Source organism: Anopheles merus, unplaced genomic scaffold (genome assembly GCF_017562075.2).
Source record: "Anopheles merus strain MAF unplaced genomic scaffold, AmerM5.1 LNR4000417, whole genome shotgun sequence".
Lineage (NCBI taxonomy): Eukaryota > Metazoa > Arthropoda > Insecta > Diptera > Culicidae > Anopheles > Anopheles merus.
This window is the reverse complement of record NW_024427997.1, coordinates 1-22,363: the sequence shown is the minus strand read 5'-3', so window position 1 is coordinate 22,363 and position 22,363 is coordinate 1. Positions and strand designations below refer to the sequence as shown.

At 44.0% G+C, this 22,363-nt stretch overlaps 1 protein-coding gene across 1 annotated transcript; it reads right to left on the bottom strand.

Moving 5' to 3' along the window:
* Nucleotides 1-4,532: 4,532 nt before the first annotated feature.
* Nucleotides 4,533-20,657, bottom strand: LOC121602344 (serine/threonine-protein phosphatase rdgC-like). The gene is given in 10 exon segments (XM_041931119.1): nt 4,533-8,822; nt 10,496-10,674; nt 13,167-13,419; nt 13,537-13,722; nt 17,209-17,253; nt 17,256-17,288; nt 17,410-17,763; nt 18,380-18,696; nt 19,615-19,708; nt 20,532-20,657. Coding segments are annotated over 10 exon segments (2,310 nt in total). The 3' UTR covers nt 4,533-8,099.
* Nucleotides 20,658-22,363: the final 1,706 nt, after the last annotated feature.

Sequence of the window (22,363 nt, the reverse complement as noted above, 5' to 3'; positions counted from 1 at the left end):
ATTTAATCCACATCATGTTGGTATGGAAAATTGGTGTTATCTCAATCATCCAAGCCAAGTACATGCTTAAAACTATTTACTTACCATGCTATCCAGATCATTTTCTCACGCATTGTCATTCTTCTCACTCTCTCTTTCTCTCGATCGACGCTCTATTGCACATCAACAGTTAAACCAAGAGCGAAGAAAAATCAGTACTTTATTACACTATCAATCACTGACTCCGTTACGCTGATCACGAGTCTGCCCTTACCCGCTCATCCCACTGAGCATTTAGCAATGGTTAACACAGTTTGCCTAATAAATGGTACTATAAAGAGAACCGTCCGCCCGTACACACTAAACCATAGCTGTAACATAACTTTACGCGCACAAAGTGACATTTAAACCGAAACGGAATACAAAACCTAAATAAAGATACCTTCTACTACGAGTTTAGATATTGTTGTTTTGGTTTCCATGTTTTGTTTAGTAAAGCTTAAAAATGATTTTATCATTTCGTAGTTGTTTGTTTCTTCTCGCTTCCCTTTGCTTTGTTTCATCGTGCTAGAAAAGTTGGTAACATCTTTGGCATTCTTGAGGATGATAATTAGCAACAATGGTTAAGCTATTCGGTTGTTCTCTCAACCTTTCGCTTTGCTTTTGCATTGACTTTGATACAAATAGTTTTATAGATTTTATAGTTGCATTTGCTACTCTTAACCACTTCAATTTTCCCACTCTTTCTTATCCTCTGTAACGTTTAGTTTTTCTCTTAAACTTCTCCACCAGTTAGTTCTATCCTTGTATTAGGAAATTTTCGATATAACGGCGATTCGATATAAAACAGCTACATATATGTATATAGATGTGTGTTCGTCTTTTATAATATAGGAGTACAATGGCAAATGGCAAATTTAGCTAAACTTTTCTTCTCGTTCGTTTCATCTTTCATCTAACTTCGTGTATAACCACCGGTACGCTACATGCTTGGCGATAAGCTAGACCAACTATCAGGAATATCGAAGATCGAAAAAATGGGAATTTCGTGCAAGTGGATTGTTTAAACTGTGCTCGTTCGTCCATTACGGTAAGTTTAAATATGGTTTCGCTACTAGCTTTTAATATCGGTTTTATAATTTGCGTTCATGTGTTCCTACTGTGTATGATTTTATCATTTTACGTTTAAGATTTCATTTCTTTTGGCTTACACAGTTTTGTGTTATATTTTTTGGTTTTTAGCAGCTTTCTTTCATTTCCGTAACGTCACTTAGAGTATTTCTCTCGCTGTATCTACTAACACTAACGGGAAACCGTCCTGTTTCGGTTGAGTGGGTTTGTTTCTTGTTGAATTTGAGATGTGTCGTTAAGTTAAAACGACATTAAACACATACACAATGTTTGGAGTTTACTTTTGTCTTCACGTTTCTTATTTTCCTTTTTTTAGTTCGCTTTGCGCTTTTGTTTAAGCTAATTTGAAACTTTGGTTTTATTTTGATAATGATTTTCCTTTTTTATCTTACTATCCTTTCGCCCTTTCTCTCTCCCTCTCTTTTTTCTCTCTTTCTATCTATCTTTCTATGTATCTCTCTTTCATTCTCATTTTCTCTATTTTCTCTTCATCATGTCCTTCTCCTTCATCATCTGTCCTTCTATTTGTCTGCCACTTTCCTTTCACAGATACGATAACATTTAAAACGTGTATAGGAATCGATAACATCTAAGCGTCGGTGTACTCATTTTGTTCCCACGAGATTCGTTTCATGTCTGTTGCAGTTTTAAATTCTATAAAATTCCTACCATGCACCCTCGCTTACCGCTTATCCCCACACATACAAACACAATTCCCGCATCACGCATTTTCCGACCACCCACCGGAAGCATACACCGTTTACGCAAATGCAATCCTTGGCCTTGGACGAACCTCTTCCGCCCAGCGTTGCCCTTTGGGAGAGTGTTCTGCCATCGCTGGAGCTGCTTTACATAAAATTGCCGTTCAACCAGTTACAAGAACGAAGCCAAATGACGCGGTTTTTGGTTTCAAAAAAAAGGGAGACAGAAGGAGGAAATTAAAGAAATAAAACTACACATTTTATGCACAATTCCACACAGTTTAAAATCTGAAGGTGTGTGTGTTGAAAAGAATCACACGAACTCAACTGCAACTCACTCTCGAGCGAATGAGCGATATGGTGTGGGTGTGGACTTTCTTAGCACTTTAGTTAACACCAGTGCGAAAGGAAACGAACTTTAGTTCGAAAAAAAAGGAAACCGTTGGGTATGTAAGAAGCTTACCGATAGTGAAATGCCTTCCATTCACGGTGCAGTGCATCTTAAACACGCTTGAGAAGGGTTGCTTAGCCCGCTGAAATGCAAGCGGAATGTGCACTGAGCGTAGAAATGTGAAGCAGATCGTGTAGAAATGCAGCCAAGCTTACTTGCACACATGGCAAAAAGGATTATAGCGCAAGCGGATGCTGTCCAGTATGACTTGAGCTGTATTTTCGAGCTTTTGAAACGTTTAAAGAAAAGCTGTGCGAAAGTTAAAGAAAAAAATAATCTCCATCTCTCACGTTGCAGAGAATGAAGTGCAGAAAAAAAACTAACAAAAAACTGAGACAAGCTTATCGTGAGAAATATTTATAGCACGGCGTATCCCTTCTCTTCGGGCAACGCGCTTTTGTTAATGATAACAAATAGTTTCCGTCTCCGGCGAGGGAGGGTTTTTATCGCTCCCACCCCAAAACAGTAACCATAATCTGTTTCACTTTCCCAATTTCAATTCAAAATAGGATATGATTTTTTGTTTGTTTTGCACAGCCTGAGCTCATACTGACTTTCTCACACTTCCTACACTGCTTGAAAGCAGTCCCTTGCCGCCCGGAAAACGACACAAACAGATTTAAAACTTTGGAAAATGTATCATTGCGTTTCTCGCGTATTGCGTGTTTTTCTTTCCCTTTCAAGTTTCCATCTGATCTCGTCTGTCGTTTTGTAGTAGCGTAGACTCCCATTTATAAGCAAAAACACACACAAAAAGTAGCTCAACTTGTTACGAAAGCAATCATCGAGAGTATTTATAGCGGAAAGAAGTCAGATAGAAAGGAAACAAAATGCACCAAAATGTTCCTCCTCATTCAAGGTCACCATGAAATGAAACTGCCATCTAATTTTCACGTTCACGAGTCAGTTAATTTAAATTAAAAAAAAAACCTTTGCTATGTTAAGCAGTAATGAACTGTAATGGGAATGGATGGTGCTTCTCATTTCTCATTTCAAAGAAAGTGAGCCAGCGATGTGAAACTGTGTGAAGAAAGGGAGCAAAAATCACCTCCGATTCAATATTCAACCTGCCAAACGGATGAGAATAATTTTATTTTCCCGCGCTGCTGTTTGCATACTTTACATTCACTTGGTGTCACTTCTTTACCTTTGCCTTTGTGTATGTGTATGTGTGTGGACAATTCACACCACTTTCACAATCTTTGGCGTTAAAGAAAAAAAAGGAATAAAAGGAAACCAAACCTTCCAACCAAATTATTTCTTCACTTTTCCTTTTCTACGTTCTTTTTTCGTCCGTTTTTAGCTCACAACAGCTGCTATACTTCCTGCTTTGCCTGCACTGGTTTTTGGAATGTGTCGTGCCCTTGCCTCCGGGAACGGGCCGCATTCTTGCCTTTTTCCAAAAAGTCAGATAAAAGGGAAAATCAAAAAACCACAACCATTTGGAGGCAAAGTTTTGCCATCTGCACCAACGCGCGCTCGGCACGTGCCGTACCGTACAAATCACATTTGGCACGCTGGTGTGATTGTGTGAGCTTTGATCTTAGCCCACCGGCTAAGAGAAAAGCGCAGGTAGTACACGTTGGCCAAAACGGAAACTTTCACACCGTAATCAGCTTTCTGATTATGAAAAGCAAGAGGGGCAGAAGGGTATTTCTGAATTTCAAAACCAAAAAATAATCTGAACCGCGCTCAAATAGGATGTTGCGCCATTGTACCAGGAACAGAAAGTTTACAAAATCGTGTGTGAAGAAAGGAAAGTGCTTCGAAAATAATACCAGCAGCATTTTACGACACTTAAGTGAAGTGGATCTACTACTTTGGCGCTTGAAAAGCGGGGCAACCAGGTCGGGTTGGTTTCGGTTTTATCGTTCCTAGGAAAATTGGATCGTGCAGGGAACAATATTTCGATTTCGTTGAAATGTTTTTTAACATCCATCCGGGGAATTGGGCATGGTTGAATTGTGTGTGACCTTTTAGATGCTTTTGAAGCGATAAAAATATTAAGCCCTCTTTTTGGTGCGCTCGATGGAGAAGCCTGGTGCTTCATAGCAAAAAAAGCTCAACGGAAAGCTTTCCGAAGATTTTCGAAATAAATTGTAAATCAATTTGAAAAAAAAAATATATATATATATATATATATATATATAGATATATAGATATAGAATATAGATATAGATATAGATATATATATATATATATATATATATATATATATATATATATATATATATATATATATATATATTTTTTTTTTTTTTTGGTTTATATAATTTTATATTTTGAAATACGTTACTTTAGTAATTAACGTTTGCTATTAATCTCAAAATTATGCTTGAAAAGAAGCTCCCAAATTAATTATGTTAACAGCAGCACAGAACACTCCATTTTGTATGTTCCTCTTCTTGGAAACATGTCCTCTCCACGTTCAAACGAATTCATCCTTTGAATTTAATTAAAATCAAATGCACTCAATGGCTTCTAACCATTGTCAAAGGCAATGATAATGTCATCCCACTCTTCCAACGCAAAAGCTCACCTCCATAAATGCGCTCTAATCGAATTAAACTTGAAGCGCGAATAATGCACACCGAAATTCAGAGACATTATTTTAACCTTTCAGCACCAGCCCAACAATGCCACACTGTTCGACAAGCCAAGGCAACGTAATGACAACGCTTCTGCTTTTACTCTCCATCATAAAATCTTTATCTACTGGCTGTATGAACATTTATCACACGCACACACACACTTTCACACACTCAGTGCCATTTAAACAGCCAACGATCTGAGCGACCAGAATCGAGCCAGTAAAAATGGATGAGAAATAATAAAGTATAAGAATCAAACCCGATGCCGAGACGGTACGTGGCCCTTGCCGCCCCGGAGGCAAGCAGGAGCTTCGGCGTTCACTGCTTTCTTCTCAACGCTCGGCGGCATTGTTGTTGTGTTGCTGCCGGCGACTTGGAGGAGGATGATGATGATGATGGCAAGCGAGAGTGGCCCATTCGCATACACGCAGCCAAGTAAAGTGACACATTATTGACGTTAATGACATTAAGAAGAACAGCGGTGTAGTCTGCAGAAAGAGACGCTACTAAAGTGCACACATTAAGTATTGTGACTGGTTGGGATGGAGGAGAAAGCATGAAAGTGGCCTTTCAATTCTGTTTTGAGCGAGAAGAAGAAAAGAAGGTTTGATATTGAGGATGAAGCTGAATGGATGAAATGAAAATAAGCAAAAAGTCCGGCAATCAAACACGAAACGTTAATGAAACGTTCTGTGACATCGAGCTATAATGGTAACCAAATACAATGAGAAAAGTGAGAACAAATGACTCCATACTACACAACTAATGCATGTACCTTTACTTACAATCCAGCGTTAATTGAAGTCATTTAGCGCTTTTCCTGTTTTGCAACGGCTAACGACGTTGGAGTAATGCTTTTATGGTCACCTGTCTATCAACTGCTAATCAGCAAACGCTTCTCTCGCATTGGTGCATGCGTACCAGTGCCATTACACAGCACCAAGCAACCACCAAGTACACATGCTGGAAAACTTGACCGACTCGGTCTACAAAATGTACCACGCGGCGCTGCGATGAATAACGCTTTCGCCCACGCCGGCAAACGCACCCGGCACCCACATCATGGGTTTGGAACAGGAAAAAGTGCCATTTATCCAGTTGATTACGGCCGGAAATGAAGCAAAAACTTGAGCATGCTCCCTCCTTCCGAAAACGTGTGACGGTGTGTGTGTTTGTGAATGAGTTAAGTGGGTCTTTGTCTTTCCACTCCCTGGCTGATCGCAATTATTCGCTTCCCGTTCCCCTTAGTGATGTTGGCAGCATGGCACACACGTGTTGAGTGATGGGGCATCACAAAGCATACACACCAACACACACTTGCTACTCCAGGTTAATTACTCTAGCCGTAATGGATGTTGTCAGAAAGTGCTAGATTGGGTGCTATTTCCATGCCTCAGGTGAGCATTTTTGCTTCGTATTGCTAGTTGCTTGGTTCGTTTTACCCAACACAACATCGTGTCCAGAGCTCGTTTCTTAAATTCCTTATGCCTTTTCATTCATTTCAATGCATTATTTGATTAGAGGCCATAAAGTAGAACAATATCAATCCATACTTCAACTTGTGTTTTACACTCGTCTAGTAATATGAACACCTCACTCTTAAAGCTCCGGCTGGACATTACACTGCCACATAACGTTTCAAATAAAATTGTGGCTGTGAATATGTAAAACATTTCAAGCATCAATACACTTGGCAAAAAGAACTTTTTTCTGAAATCCTTCCTGCAACGCCACTGACAGTGATTGACGCTTCGTTCCACTTCAGTGTCGAAGGTAGGAGTCTTTTCACTAGCAAGACATGTGTGATGGCAGTGATCGCCAGTAACGGCAAAAATCAGACTCACACACAGCTGGCCACTGAACACACTCTACAAAATGGAATACATTTCTGTGCATACAAGTTTGACTTACATGCTTAGAGAAATTCAATACTGCTCCTATCGTGTTGAGGAAGTTTTGAGGAAATCAAATACATCAAGTCTGTCTTTCGTTACCGGCTGTGCGGGCCAGGTCCGTTCATTCATGATGGAAGAACTTACTTGCAGGACGTTGAATTTAATTTAACGTTACAAGTTTTCGTTTGCATATACCTGACAGTGAGAAGGATTCTTTCTCATACTACAAAAGTTGTTTGTACTGAAAAAGCTGTCTGAGAGACGTATTCCTTATAAGTCAGCTTAAGTATTTGATTGACGGGAAAAGTTTTACCTACTTCTAGGCAAATTCTTGCCATTCAACAAAGAAGTACCTAGCTGATTATATTGAATTTATAGTCAAAAGTATTTTTGAAAGTAGTTCCTCACTCCTAAATTTATGAAAAAAGTGTATCAATTCATCAGACCATTGATGAGGATATTAACCACGTTTCAAAGAGCGAATTGCCAACTTGCTGAGAAGGAATAGACATTTTGTAGATGAAGCGCGAGAAGCCAATTTAGATCTACAGCGATTCAATGATTGAACATTACTGTTTTACACCAGACAATCAATAAAACTTGTAGTACGATTGTCGTAAAAGTAAACGGTAACGTAACACTAAAAGTGCAATCAGCATGAAGGTAACATGAAGCAAGGATAGAACAATAAAAAGCTTGAACGTACCTACTGTAATCCACCACTCAACGAGATGTTGAGATGTAGTTGTAGCTGTCCCTTTTACAATCTTGTACATTGTTGTGTTAAAGCTCTGTGTGCTCCTACCTGATCCGGTACCGCTGCTAACCCATAAGCCAACAGGTGAGCTTAATGAGAAGCCATGTGTCAAAACCAAAGCCAGCACTGTTGCTGCAAAACTCCTTGACAGCTTCATCTTGTTGTAGTACCACTGGGTCAAACACGCTGCCTGTAAACTGTAAAGTGTGCAACGGTAGGCAACCGTACGAGGGCCGGAAGAATGTGCGGGAAACCTTTTACCTCTTCTACCTCACGTTCACTTCCCTCTTCCTCTCTCTCTCCTTCACTCAGGTAACGCTCTATTCCACTGATCAAATCCTTCTGAATCCTGGAACTTGTTTTCCAAGTTCCACCGCACTTGGAGTCACGGTACTAAACGCCGGATACAAACAGTGTACAGTGAGATGGGAAGGTAGAGGAGCGATAGAAACACAGCAACAAACTTGGAGGAGGTACTTTGGAGATCGGAATCACATACACGCAAACACGCACACACACATACGAACACATCCACACACACACAGAAAGAGAGAGAGAGATAGGAAAAGAAACACTCATAAGCCCGTGCCCCGTTTAGGCGACGATGGTGTCCTTGTGAGTGTCACCGTTGGCGGTGCTATTAGCGACAGCGGCAGTGTTGGATGAGCTTATAACTGTACCGTTCACTGGGCCGGCGCTCTTCTCCCTGCTCTCGCCCTCCTCCGGCTCGTTTGCCTCGTAGTCTTCGTAGTCGTCCGTGTCCTCGTCCGCTTCCGGCGCCCCGTTCTCCGGCCCGCTGTTGGCCCGCTTGCCGCTCGCACGCTTCTTGCTCCGCCGACGCCCATCCGTCTTGGCCTGGCAGTCCTCGCTGGCAGTCTTTGCCGCACAGTTCCCGTTCCTGTCTGGCAGGCCGTCCTTCTTCCGGTCCGCCGCCGCCGCCGCCAGGCCCGACGGCTGCAGGTCAATGGTGTCCAGCGCACTGCCCGACCCGTTCCCGTTGCTCTCCGCTATCGCGCGCTCCTCGAGGCTCATCAGCAGCTGCTCCTTGGCGTTCTCGCACAGCCGGAACGTTTCCAGGAACTCGTTCAGATCGACCAGCCCGTCCTTGTTGATGTCCATCATGCGGCACATGTCGAGCAGCTGCTCGTGCGTGTTGTGTGGGAAGTGGCGCCGCAGCAGCTCGCACGCCTCGCCGAACTCCTCCAGCGAGATCTGGCCCGAGTTGTCCTTGTCCAGTATGCGGAAGATCGCTTCCAGGCTGCTCTTGTTTTTGTACAGCGATTCCGCCACGGAGGTGGTACCGTTTTGGGCCGATTTCTGATGGCCCAGCGAGCAAACACGCACCCGGAAATGAAGAAAGGAAAGATGAAATTACACTTCGGGACGCTACCAAATTGTTTTGGTGTATCGTTTGTTTGTCTAAAGGGAGAGAGGGTAGTTGTGTAAGCAATCGCACCCGAGGCGGTACAGTGTCATTTGCAAATGGCACCCCAATAGCTTGTGGTACGGTACCGATCGACTTGTTTTGTGTCGTGTGCGAGTGACATGACGCACTGACACGAATGTAGTACACCGGCAGATGGTATAGTCAACCGAGGGAATGATACTCTACGCTGTCTACATTCTTGGAGGGGGGCATTTGTAATAAAGCTAGTCATACCCATCCCTGTTCTGTCCAAGTCGTCTATTCCTGGAAAGCTATCGGATGATTATACCAATGTAGACATAGGACTTTCTGTGTTCTTTGCGAGGGGAGGGATAAAACCGATTTGATCGCTTCTGCTGCTCGTAAAATGTACAAATAATGATACAATTACGCACGCATTGTTAGGAGATCCACAACAAAACCGTCAATTATTATGTCATTCGATGTCTGTTGAAGATTTCACTGGAAACTTCATTTATTGCTCCATTTTATTTCCTGTCTCTTTGCTTTTTTTAAATAATTTTATAGGTAATCTATGGATTGAGTTATTCTTTTAAACTATTCAAATTGGTGTTAGAAATTTGGCAGATAATGTTACGGAAACGTACGCGTGTGTCTGGGTACTCTGAATTAGAAAAAAACCGTTCTTAATATATCGCAGGTTTCAGTATACATAAAACCAAAGAAATTCTCAACCATCAAGGGCAAACCTAATGCTGATTTTAGAGTTCAATTATACTTAATTATGAAAATTATTGCAGGAAGCAGATACTAAACCCAATAATGATTACCAAAAATAAATCAGATGATTTGAAATGGCATTCGAAAGATTTAAATCGGTTCTTAATCTTGAGAATTAAAATAATTCTGTTTTCATTTAACTTATCAAAACAAGTTATTAATAACTAAATCGTTTCAAGTATCCTTTAAAAAATCATAAAAAAATGAATACTTTTTTTTAAACAGAACTCCCATTAAGTTTGAATCCGGCAAACCATTTTAAAGATATCATTTATACAAAAATCCTAATCTATCCACAGCGATCTAACGCCAACTGCCAAATGGGGCTATCCGACGACTCATCCCATTCCTTTCTACATCAATACCCACTTCAAAAGCCGGCCTGTTTTCATGCCGGCGCGATAACCCGCTCTCGGTTAACCGAAATGATTCCGCCATTAACGTCAACAGCCCCATCGCAGCAGTAACGATGATTGACGGAACCGGCGAAGACCCGGGTACCAGCTGGCATCAAACGGCGCTCGGGTTTGACTTACAAATTTGAGCCCCAGCCCGGATCTCGCGGGAAACAAACAACCCTTTTCTCTTTTCTCTCTCTCTCTCCCTATCTCGGATGTCCACAAAAGCGCAACATCATCGTTTGAAATGTTACAAAATTAACCACCACCTTTCACCGCAGCACGTCAATCTACCGCATCACGCAGTGAGATACATTCTTCCACGTTTACTAGCCTCAAGTCACATCTCTAAACCATTGACCTAGTAGCTATATCCCCGGGTATTTGTAATCCATTTTCTTTTCTTTTTTTTTTGCTATACTTACGAATGAGTCCGTGTCGAGTAGATGCAGCGTCTTCCGGTAGCTGACTTCCGTCACCGTTGCGACCGTACTGGCAGTGGGATTATCGGCGGGTGCAAGCTTATCCTTCAGCATTCGCCACGGCAAACCGAGGCTGGTGGCGCTCTCCAGCGCTTCGCACCACTTGGCTAGCGGCAGCACACCTGTGGACGAAGAACGAATACGGAACGGATGCAATGGAACGGTTCCAGAAATAACTTCAGATCAAAGATGAATGGTCGGCAAGGTGTGGCAGGTGTTCTTGCTAATGGTATCATTAACAGTGCCGGGGAGGGCGTTTGTATTGTTTCGAAGCTTTTTGCCACCATCGCACCAAGATGCAGCTGGAATTGGGGACTGAAAACGCTGCTTGTTATATTGAGATAAATATAAATCGTCCTAACGACATTGTCGGTGCCGTTTCCTAGGAGCATCTCCAAGAATGTGACTTCAGTTTTTCTCCTTTTTCGTAACGAACTTGACATTAAAAATATAAACGAGGTGCAAAATGAAATGTCTCCCATTCGACTTCCCTTTTTCTTATGCGTAGCCCATAATACAAACAGATAATGAGGTACGAAATCTCGTCCCGACCTTTACGAGCTACGTTAAGTGCAGCCCTGGTAAACGACGCACTCGCTGGACAAATAACTCTGGACCAGTGTAGGCGAGCAGCAAAAAAAAGGGACGAGGGACAGTAACAAGTAACTGCATCAAACTGCCACAAAGAAAATGAACCGTACTAAATCGCATCGACACGCCAAGCTTGCGGAGGTAACCCTTCTACGCACGAGAACGAGAACCACGGGAAATGATTTAGCAATGAGGGTGTTTCACCGGTCGTGGTTGGCTTCTTCATGGGACGAGTATCAAAGCTGCCCTTCACATCTCCTCCGGGAGGGGTTTGCAAGCAGCAAGAAAGACCCACTCACTGTGGTGACTACCGAGGTTCTAGTCTTCGACGCTGATGGAAATTTTATGATCTCTCCCGGCTTCCAGTACGGTTCAGTAGATCCTACGGTAATACATTGTCGCCGATGGGAGAAAAAAACACCCGGACAAACGAGGAACGAACGAGTGGACGGGTAACTCTTGCTAACTGTTTGTACTTGTGCGCCTTCCGTCCGCAACAAAATAAAGCTGCTAAAGAGCGCAAAAAAGTTAATAATGGTTCTGTAGAGAGGAAAAAAAGGTTCAAAATGCCCTTCCCATGGTGTTGTGTGTTCCCAACGGGACACCACCACGAAGCTGGTTGCAAACCTTCCAATGTCGCTGGTCTAGCAATTTCCGGCGAAAGTCATAAAATTTCTGCCGAATTAAGCAGAAACCCCCGGACCGCGGACAACCCCAAGAGCGGGAGCGGGGTATCGCAAGGAAGAAATACGTATTTTCGGGTCCGTTGTTTGTTTATTTCTTGCTACACTACACTACGCTGCTTCTGCAGTAAGTTCCAAATAAGAAACCTCCCCACTCCTCCCCTAAAACCCGGTCAGGTGTAGATTACGACAACGTCCAGCCGGGTGTCCAATGACCCTCCGAGCCATCGCAGCCATCGGGAGAGGGATTATGTTTTATTTTCCCATCCACATTATTCATTTCACCGGGAGCAGCGGGATTTACACGAACACAGAATCTGGCTGGAGGTATTTTGTCGACCTACCGAGCAGCACCTTTTTCCTCAACCGAATGACGAATGACGCATCTTTGGTAGCGGTTTTCGCGCCCGTTTTCTGACCATGGAATCTGCAGCCCAGGAAGCTTACCAACTCCAATTCGCTTCAAGATGGTTGAAAATGACATTTTATCGACAATCATAAATTCCGCACGCCTTTTTCCTCTTCCTGTTTCATCCCATTCATCCCTCCTCGAGTCTTGAAGTCATCAATTTTGAGATACCCGTTGCCCGTAAGCACGACAACTCCGAACCAATCCCTCCAGGGAAGAGGAAAGTAACTCTACGGGGAGTCGGAATGTTCTTCAAGTTTTTGTTCGATGTAACACACACACACACACAAAAGAACAAAACGACCAAACTATCACATTGCCGAAGCGACGGGAAAAAAACCCTTGGTGCGATAAATCTTTTCAATCCTTTCCTCAACATGTCACGTCCTGCCGTTTAGGTAATCTTTTCTTCTCCATTGGATGTACCGGGACATTCGGACGGCTGGAGAGTCTTGCTTGCTGTTTTTGTGCAATGACGCTCTTTCTCTCTTTGTAACACACACAGCCACACAAACACAAAGTACGGAAAGATATCACAGTCCACGAACAAAACGGGCCAGCCCGAGCACGTTGAGATCTGGTTTTGTTTGGACACTATCGGCGGAACAAAACGACGACCGCCCTGAGATGAGATAAGTCTCGTAAATATACGTTGTACTACTTTTTGTTCCTTCGTTCCGAGCGGTGCTAACCACCGTGACGAGAATGTGAATCTCGAACCCATCCAATAGCTGCCATAAACTTGTGGCTTTACACGATAATGCCTCGGCACCCCGGCTGACACTGACAGGCTCACACAGCTCAGCCGTATCCGTTCCACCTTGGCTGAATTCACCCGCCATCCAGTTTCTTTCCGTCCTTCCCATCCTTATGCCGCTGATTGCACTGATTACGGGCGAGTCTCCTCCAGGCCAAACACTCCCCTACTTACCCTTGTTTTCCGGATCGCGCGACTTGAACTCCCGCTCCAGCTCTATCCGCCGCTCGCGCAGCTTCGCTGCCAGCTCCCGCAGGGCCGAGCTTTCCACCAGCCCCACCCGCTGGCGGAACGTGAGCTTGCGCGTTTTGGAGGCGGCCGCCGTGTACATCACAAAGTGCGTGTCCAGCTGCGGATCCAGCTTCAGATAGGCACCCTTGTTCGAGCCAATCTCGTAGTAGTTCGATGCGGAGAAGATAGTAATGACCTGCGATGGCGAAACAGAGACAGAGAGAGAGAGAGAGAGGAAGAGGGCGAGGAAAATCAATCAACCATCCGTCAGACACTTCAGATTTCCGATGTAACACGCCGCACGGTACCTTACCTTGCCACCGTGCATGATCTCATGCCCGTCCGGTTTGCATTCGTGCGAGCGGACGAGATACTGGAGCTTGTAGCGCTGTAGGAACTTGCTAGTGACGTCCGGTCCGAAGTAGGTGCCCGCTCCGCGCAACGAGTTCGGCCGGCAGCCCTCGGTGTGCTGCGGGTCGCTCCACAGTATGTCGAACACCTTGCAGGGTGAAAGATGAAACACGTTTTTTCAAAACCAAACGCAGTGCGGTAAAGCGGTAAAATTGGGCGATAAAACCATCCGCACGCTGCACGGTACGTTCGATTGCACAATCATAATCAAGATGTTTTGCCTTCCTTTCACCGCCCGCCAAGTGAGTTGATTAAATCGACCGTAACGGGCATACCGGGGGTTTGCTAGATTGCCCACAGGAAAAGGATAAAGCGAGCGAACAGAGTTTGCACATCATCAAACGTGTGTGTATGTGGGTAGCCGTTGCAATAAATATGCAAATAACGCCAGCATCAGCAGGAAGCTGCCGGTAGACGCCGCACTGCATCGGGAAAGTCTCCAAACGCAACGGCTAATGGAACCTCGACACAAACATGCCCACTCATCATCCTGCACTTTCTGGTTATGCATGCATGCATGCATGCATACTTGCATGTATCGTAACACAGTAGCCACGGCCAGGATCGCGACCTACGACTAAAGACTCCGACCAGGGGGTTTTGTAATGCAACACACTGCACAAAAGCACACAACAAAAACTGCACGACAAACAGCAAACGGGGCAAAGAGCAAATGGTTGTTTGCATTGTACACCATTTTTGTGCTTCCGCTTCCGGGAGCTCGGGCTCGTTTAACCTCCGCACACGCCCGGGATGGCACACCCGGGAGCAAAGTGCATTTCCCTGACACCTACAATAAAGTACCCGGTTATCAACACCCAACGTGGGTTCGCTTGTCCCTTTGACGGACACCGTTCGGTCTATTTGTTCTGTTCTGTGTGTCCGCAGTTCCAGTTCGCTCAATGGTGCACCAACTGCATGTGTGTGTATGTAAGTGTAACTGTACAGAACATGCTTTCCCCATTTCACAAATCGTAATGGTGGGGTTTTGTTTTTAATGGAAACAAATGGGAAAGTGCCGGATTGTGTGACTGTGTTATTAATTTTGCGCCTCAACTAATGCCAATGACCGCGTTTCACGGTGCATTTAGCAGGGATGGGAATTGGTTTCTATTTGTTTTATTCAAAAAGAACGGCTTCGACCGCATTGCCTAAGAATTGGTTTCTATTCATGTAAAAAAAATTGCTGTGGTATGCTACTTGTGATTGAGCTGCTGGGAAGTAATGGGATCATTTGTCTATGGCAGTGCTGCAAAATGTCACTATCAATGTCATAAAAAAAATCTGACTGAAACAAAATCCATATCAGCGTCACGTACTCAATTGTGAAAATCAGAGGTGATACTCAGAACGATTGGTGTGACTAATACATGCTCATGACATGTTTGCGACCATCGCTTGGTCAGTCACTATATCACGATTTTTTTTTGCTGTGATCAATTTTGCAAAATGTCACTGACATAGTCATGACAAATTCTGGCTGAAACAAAATCATCTCAGCGTCACGAGCTCTACTGCGAAGATCAGAGGCGAGCCTCAAACAGCTGGTGTGACCATCACATGCTTGGTGACATTGTGTGCAACCAACTCTTGGTCAGTCACTTGGTCATGACATTTTATCGGTCGGAGATCATCACGGTAGTCATGCGAGATATGCGGTGCGTGCGAGTGGTTCCAAGAAACAAAATGAGCATGTTTTCTCGCTCTGTTTGACCCGTCAGATAATCAAAACAGATAGAGGGAGAAAGCATGCTGATTTTATTGCTAGAGCTCACGCGCAAAGTATATTCCAAGAATGTCGCGATTATCGCCGACAGAAATGTCGTGACCAAGTGAGTGACCAAAAGTTGGGTGTTAAACTAAATGCCACCAAGCATGTGATTGATTCTCCAACTGTTTGAGTATCGTCACTGATCATCTCAGTTGTGTACGTGATCTGATTTGAGCTTCGTTTCAGTCATGAGTGTTAATGACTGAAACAGTGGCAGCACTGTTCACAGCCAGGAAAAATCATGATTATGCTTGCGCCGGGATTAAGCTAAGCCTGTCAGTCATAGTATCGCGTTGGACACAAGAATTCACATGTCGTGTTCAGCATGTCATGACGCACTTTTATTGACTATCAGCAATGAGCATCAAGCTACCACGGATATGTTCATTGTTTTCGTTGGTGAAAATCTCGTGATACTCATGACATTTTGCAGCACTGGTCTATGGCAACTTATACGCTTATGTTAGATAAATATTTTTAAAAGCTTTCAAACTTTCAATATAAGCTTTTGGATTGTGATCCCTAAAATCCCTATTTGCATGTACCAATTAGTAAATGAATTCAAGAACTTCTTTCAGACAACCAGGTTACAGTTTGCATCTCTTATTAACTACATCGTTTATCGGTGTTACCAGTATTGCACCTATTTTTCTTTGCAGCTCAATGATTTGTAAACTGAATAGAAACTACTACACAATCACCAGCTAGTTAAAACTTTTGCCATTCCTGTTATTGCTCTATTACTAACAAGTTTAGCAAATTAAACTTTCCAACGAAAGTCCCCCAGGAACATTGATAATCTAATCTAAAGCTTACTGTGGCTCTTTCCATCGGGGTAAATATCATCCTCGTGCGGGTTACCACGCATGAGTGTTACCGCTTGAATGTCCAGCACCAACAATCAATTGAATCGCATAACCGCTTAGCCGAGGAAATTAATTTGGCCCTTTGCATAACTTAAACTGGCTCCCTCTGTCGTACGCGGACGGGTGTCCAAATTTACATTGGATAACTTTTGCCTACCAAGCGGCATTGCCAGGAGCATGGCACTCAATTGGCACGGGAACGGATACCCAACCTAATCTCACTGCAAATAGGCTGCTCCCCGAAGGCTGCTGGTGCACAATTAAAACTTTCCCTACACGCTCCATGCTTTTCGTGGCTCCTGATCGTGTCTAATCCGTGAGGTGGGTACGGATTTGCGATCCTGCAACCATGTCCGGGGTGTGATGAAAAGTTTGTTTGATGAACCCAACGAAAGATCATGCGTGGTTTTGGCAATTTAACAGACACATAACGAACTGAGGTTGGGCTGTGATGAAATAAACGCGCTTGGAGAATGTATCGCCCATGCGATAACAAAATTAGACGTAATTCTAGACACAGACACCTTCCACATGGAGAATTTGCAAACATTTTCCAGGCAATGTCGTTAGATATACTCTATGCAAATGTATCTTAATTTCTGTTTAACACATGTTAATCGTGCTTCAAAGCATGTTGTTAACTGCCTCCCAGATTGTCTTGTCATGTTCATTTCTCGAGTATGTTACATTGATCTTTCCACACTTGTCCAGAGTTGCCCCAAGCCAAAGACCTAATCAATATTACATTAGCAAGATAACGGTGGACAATGTGCCAAAGTAGCTGTCAAATCAATCTATACTCGATTAAAGGCAATAAGTCAAACTTACCCTAACCTGCCCGTTAATGACCTCAACCAACCAACCGTCCCCCAAAACCATGATAGGCTGATATTGCTTCCCCAGACCGACAGTGGCTATTATTGCGATAATCAATTACCTGTTTCCATTCCACCTTATCGATGATTTCAGCACCCGGGCGGTACTTTCGGTGATGGGTGGCCGCAATAGTGATATATACTATTGATATGCATCGGGATGTCCACCGTGAGCGGGGTTGGGAAAGATAGTATGAAACGGGAATTGGTTCAAATGATGGTCAAACATGTAGCACACCGCCAGCTTTCCATTTCCAGCTCACCTTTCCGCGGTCCAGGCTGCGGATGAGATCCAGATCGGTCGAGTCGGAAATGCCGCCGTGCACGACCAGCACACGGTTGTTCACTATCGTCCCTAACGGAAGCCACCGGTACACCTCGTCGATGAGCTTCAGCAGTCTTTCGGCGTTGTGTTTGTACTTCTGGTGCACCTCCCGGATGAAGCCGTACCGGGCGTTCATCACCGTGTCCTCGTGGTTGCCCCGGTTGAGAAACACGCCGCCCGGAAACACCAGAAACGTGCAGAGCAGCAGTAGCAGCACCTCCAGCCCTTTCTTACCCCGGTCCACGAAGTCCCCATTGAACACGTACGGGTTCTCCGGCGATGGCAGTCCGTTCTGGAAAAAGCGGCACAGATGAAAGGGCTGGTATGAGTATGACGATGTAAGAGGATTCCTTTGGAGCTTCCTTTCGATTTTCTACTCAATCTCAACTCAACCGTTGTACACACCGGCTCCCCAAATATGCAATAATGCAATTCTGAAGCAAATTTATTCGGGAAAAACTTTTCTACATGGACCGTAGTTGCCTTCTGCTTGTGACACTTGGGATCGATTCTGGGTGCATCGAGGCGAGACGTTGTTTACATTGAGCAAGAGAAATTGAACGGTACAGCAGTGGGCAGACAACATTTCATACATGGAATAAATTACATTTTCTGTGTTTTTGCTTGTTGAGTTACCGAGATAACGAATCTTCTTCGTTTTGATCCCCTTCTCAATTCCCTATCTGAATTTTATGCATCGTCTATTATCTGACACGTGCCTATAAATAAGCATCCTTCAATAACAGATATTGCACATAATTGGGTTTTGACATAATCTCCTCCGTTTTTTATCCTGGTCACGGCACCAAATATGTCCTATCCTAGATATACAAATAAACTATCTTCCTGTGTTCCAGAGCCTACTTCGATCAACGGCTTCTTAAATTCTCTACCCCCACCCAACTCACCTTATGAAACACGACCAGCAGATCGTCCAGCTTCCCGTGCAGATCGCCACAGATCGTCACCTGTTTGGAGATGGCGGTCGACGCCTGGTTTAAATTTGGCAACCGTTTCAGCTTCGACGTCGCTTCCCGCAGTATCCCCGCCACGTACTTCGCGTGCAGGCGGTTTTTCTTCTTCCGGAACAGATCGATGATCACCTCGAGCTCCTTCTTGTCGAGCGGGAACTTAATATCTGGCCCTTGGTAGCCACGCTCCGGTCCGGTAATACCCTCGTCGGCTAGATCGTCCGATTCGTCGGAAAATTTCATATTCAGTGCCTCTGTTGGTGTTCGTGGTGGTGAGGGTGATGGGTGGGGTTTTGTGTCCGTGTACGTGTGCGTGTGTGCAGATATAGATATGTGATTGTGTTCATTGTAACCGTGTTGCCGATAGCCAGTGGAAGCCGGAAGGTTTGTTATGGACGGTTTAATTGAAGGCAAGTTCAGGGGAGGTTAGGCACCAATGGTTATGGCGATGAAGTATGATTTTGCCAGCCAATTTCGGGATGGGACAGTAGTTGTTAGCATGTAATTTGAATGATCAACAAAGATTATTCAAACCAAAGAGAACGAGAGAGAAAGAGAGAGAGAAAGAATACAACCGGGGATCAAGAGAAGGTGCAGCCAATGGGTGATTGGGAAGGCAGGTGTAACCACCAAACCAAAAGTTTTTTTTTAAGATTTTAAATGGATTATTAAAGCATTAACAAATGTGTAAGTAAATGGTGAAAATATCAGAAAGAGACACAAAAGTAGATCAAAGGGAAAGCATCAATCCAGTAAGAAAGAGAGACAGTTAAAAAGGTGAGAAAGAGAGTGAGAGAGAAAGAGAGAGAGAGAGAGAGAAAAAGAATAAAAATAACACCAGACCAAACAAAATGTCAGGTTTTATGAGGATTGCGAACAAATGATCGTTTTTTTTTAATATTATTGACTCGTGGGTGAGATTTTGGTGGTTTTGCTTTATGCTTTGTTGCTAGGCTTAGCGTTGGTGTGTGTTTTTGCTGAAATCGCTTCCTGCTGGGTTTTTTTTTTCGGGCGTCCTAGTCCTCGTTTATGCTTGCAGTAAGATAGTTTTCGTCATAAAACAGTGCCAGCGAGCGTTTCTTTTTTTTCAAGCATTTCAAACAAAAACAGGAAAATCTCTTTCTCACACGGAGGAGCAGCACACGGGATCAAGAATGCACGCCCGGGATTACCTGCGGACGACGAGCGGGATGTGTTTTGCGAGTCCAGCGGACGTCCGGCGGTCTCTGGAATGTGCGTAAGTAGTGCGTTGAAAAAGTTGTACAGCTGAAAGTAGAAAGCGTACAGCCAGGAAGCAAACAATATTATTACTGAAACTCTACATCGCCACCTGCCAAACACACTGAGGACTAAGGGAAACTCAACACCATCGTTGCAATTATTGATTAATTATCGTCACGATCAATGCTGCGCGCTGTGGCTACACATTGCACACTGCCACAGTTTATCCACCCCGGAATGGAGAGCGATTCGCAGCCAGGCTGCCAGCGATGCATGCACGTTCCAGCGGTGAAACGATACGTGCAGCAGTGGTTACACAGTGTGCCTGCCGGAACGGGCGCTTATTGAAGCGGGTCTTAATTCAAAATCAATATAGCGCCTCGTTCTCGTGGCTTCGATGCATGCGGCGCTGGTTGCAGCGCTTTCGGTGAGTAAATATTTGATCCACTCAGCTAAAAACCGTACTCAAGTGCAGCTAATTTCAGCTTTCATACGAGTGCAGCGAGCGTGCCTGGTGGATCGTTTGATCAACATTACCTACGAACCACACCATGTGAAGGGTACAATTTTCAACTGCGTTGTTAAGGTGTGTACCATACAAATAGTTAGTTAATGTAAATAAAACAACAAGACAGTATAATACCATTTCAGAGCGAATTTAACATTGTATCTAGATATTATTATTTTGTATCAGCTTCACTAAGTCACTTCAATTATAATGTTCCTTCACTATTATTATATTTATTAAATATCTATCTAAAACTATCCTAAAAGGTGAAATACAGCACTAGAACAAGGCTCCAGCCCTACCAAATGTAAACAGGTGAAGTTCGGTACATCTTTCCAACACTCATTCCCCTCTACTTACCCGTACTTGGTCCTGTTCGCCCGCATATTCGATACTCTGGAAGATGGTCCACGTGTAGCGCCGCCGAATCTCAATCCGGGCTAGAAACCGTCGATACCAGCGCTGTATAAGAATGGCTGCCTTCATTGCTGCACCACATTACACCACGTTTGTTGAGCGAATCGGCCAAACCGGAGCATGGAAACAAATTACCAAAAAAAAACACAGAGTGGAAAAGTTTCATCAGATACCGCACGAAAAGGGATTAATGCGTTCGTACTCGCCGAGATACAAAACTTCTTCTCTAACGATGAATAAATATGACAATTTTTTTTGGTTTGGGTACACATGCTGTACCTTCCTTAAAATGTCCTTCCCCGTTAGTAACAAAGCAATCTTCTGACTCAAATTAAGCAGCAACAGAGAAAAAAAACATCATCCCGAAAAATGTGAATTCTATTTTCAACAGCAAAAACGCGTGCCAAAACTTGGGCCTAAACTTCGAGTTCTTTTTTGTCCCTTCCCTGTCCCTTGGCGCTGCACGACATAATTTATTGAATTCATTAAACTTTCCTCTGTCACCAAGGCGAACCGTGTCGAGTGTCTGCGCTTTCTTGCTGTGTCCTTTTTTTATCAGTTTGCCAACTTTCTTATCTGCTCTGGAGATATACGCTCCTGCCGCACGCATGCAAAAGGATACGGGACCCGTTTTAAGTATCCTGATTAATGATAGCACCAGCATAAATGAATCACAATTATTGATCTACGTATCGTACACACAAACAAACTTCTATTTGCAGTTTTTTTTTTTTTTTTTTTTTGTAAATAAAAGTCACACGGTTCGATACTTACTCGGCGTCATTTGCAGGAAAGTTTTTAGGGGCAAGAAATTTGTCTAAATTAGGAACACTGCTTTGCCCCCGCCCGGACGGAACGAACCCGATGAAAAATAAACAGACCATTTCCATCAACGCCGAACCAAAACCGACCTCGGCAAGGGAGCAAATTCATCCCGACAAGATTCTAAATGATTACATAAATATTTTCTAATTTATGTCACCGAAACCGTACGCCACCAAGCAACAGGGCCAGGAGCGCGCCATCATCACTGCCCCCCCCCCACCCCCCCCCCCCCAAACCATCGTCCGGTGGCGTTTGTACCGGGACACGATTTATTGTCTTTGAGCTTCTGGCCAAATTTATTCCAATTAAAAACTCATTAAACAGGGCGACCCCTGAACATCTTACCGGCAGCATCCATTTCCGCAAACTAGGCAACCCACCCTTCCGGCCCAGCACCACCGCGATGCACGTGTGATTCGCGATCTTTAGCAGCCCCCGAAACGGAATCACCCACAGCGGGTACACACGACCATTTCTCATGCTATGCGCCATTTTCGACCCATTGCCATTACCGACAAGCATTGGCGGCAGGCAGGACGGTGGACGGGGTATCATCATTATCGTTATCATTATTTTTATCGCCATCGTGTCCTACTTGACGCTCGCGTTCGCTCGGGGAAGCTCATTAATTGAGCCTACGCGCGCCTAAGAAACATGGCTCCGGCACACCGATCCACGTGCCGGTTATAGACGCGCACGCCACCGCTGCTACGGCCGTGTCATTTATTTTGTCTAATGCGTGTAGAAATAATTATACCTGACGCTGGACGGCCGGTGGGAGGCAATTTATCCAGAGCATTCTTGTTTGGTTTTTTTGTGCACCACCATTTGTGGCAGTTGTTGCTTCTTTGAAGCATTGCCTTTACAGAGGTAAAATAGCATCAACGCCTTTGTCTTGCGAGTTGTTTGCCCGATGTGTATTTGTATAAGCGATTCCTTAAGCAAAACAA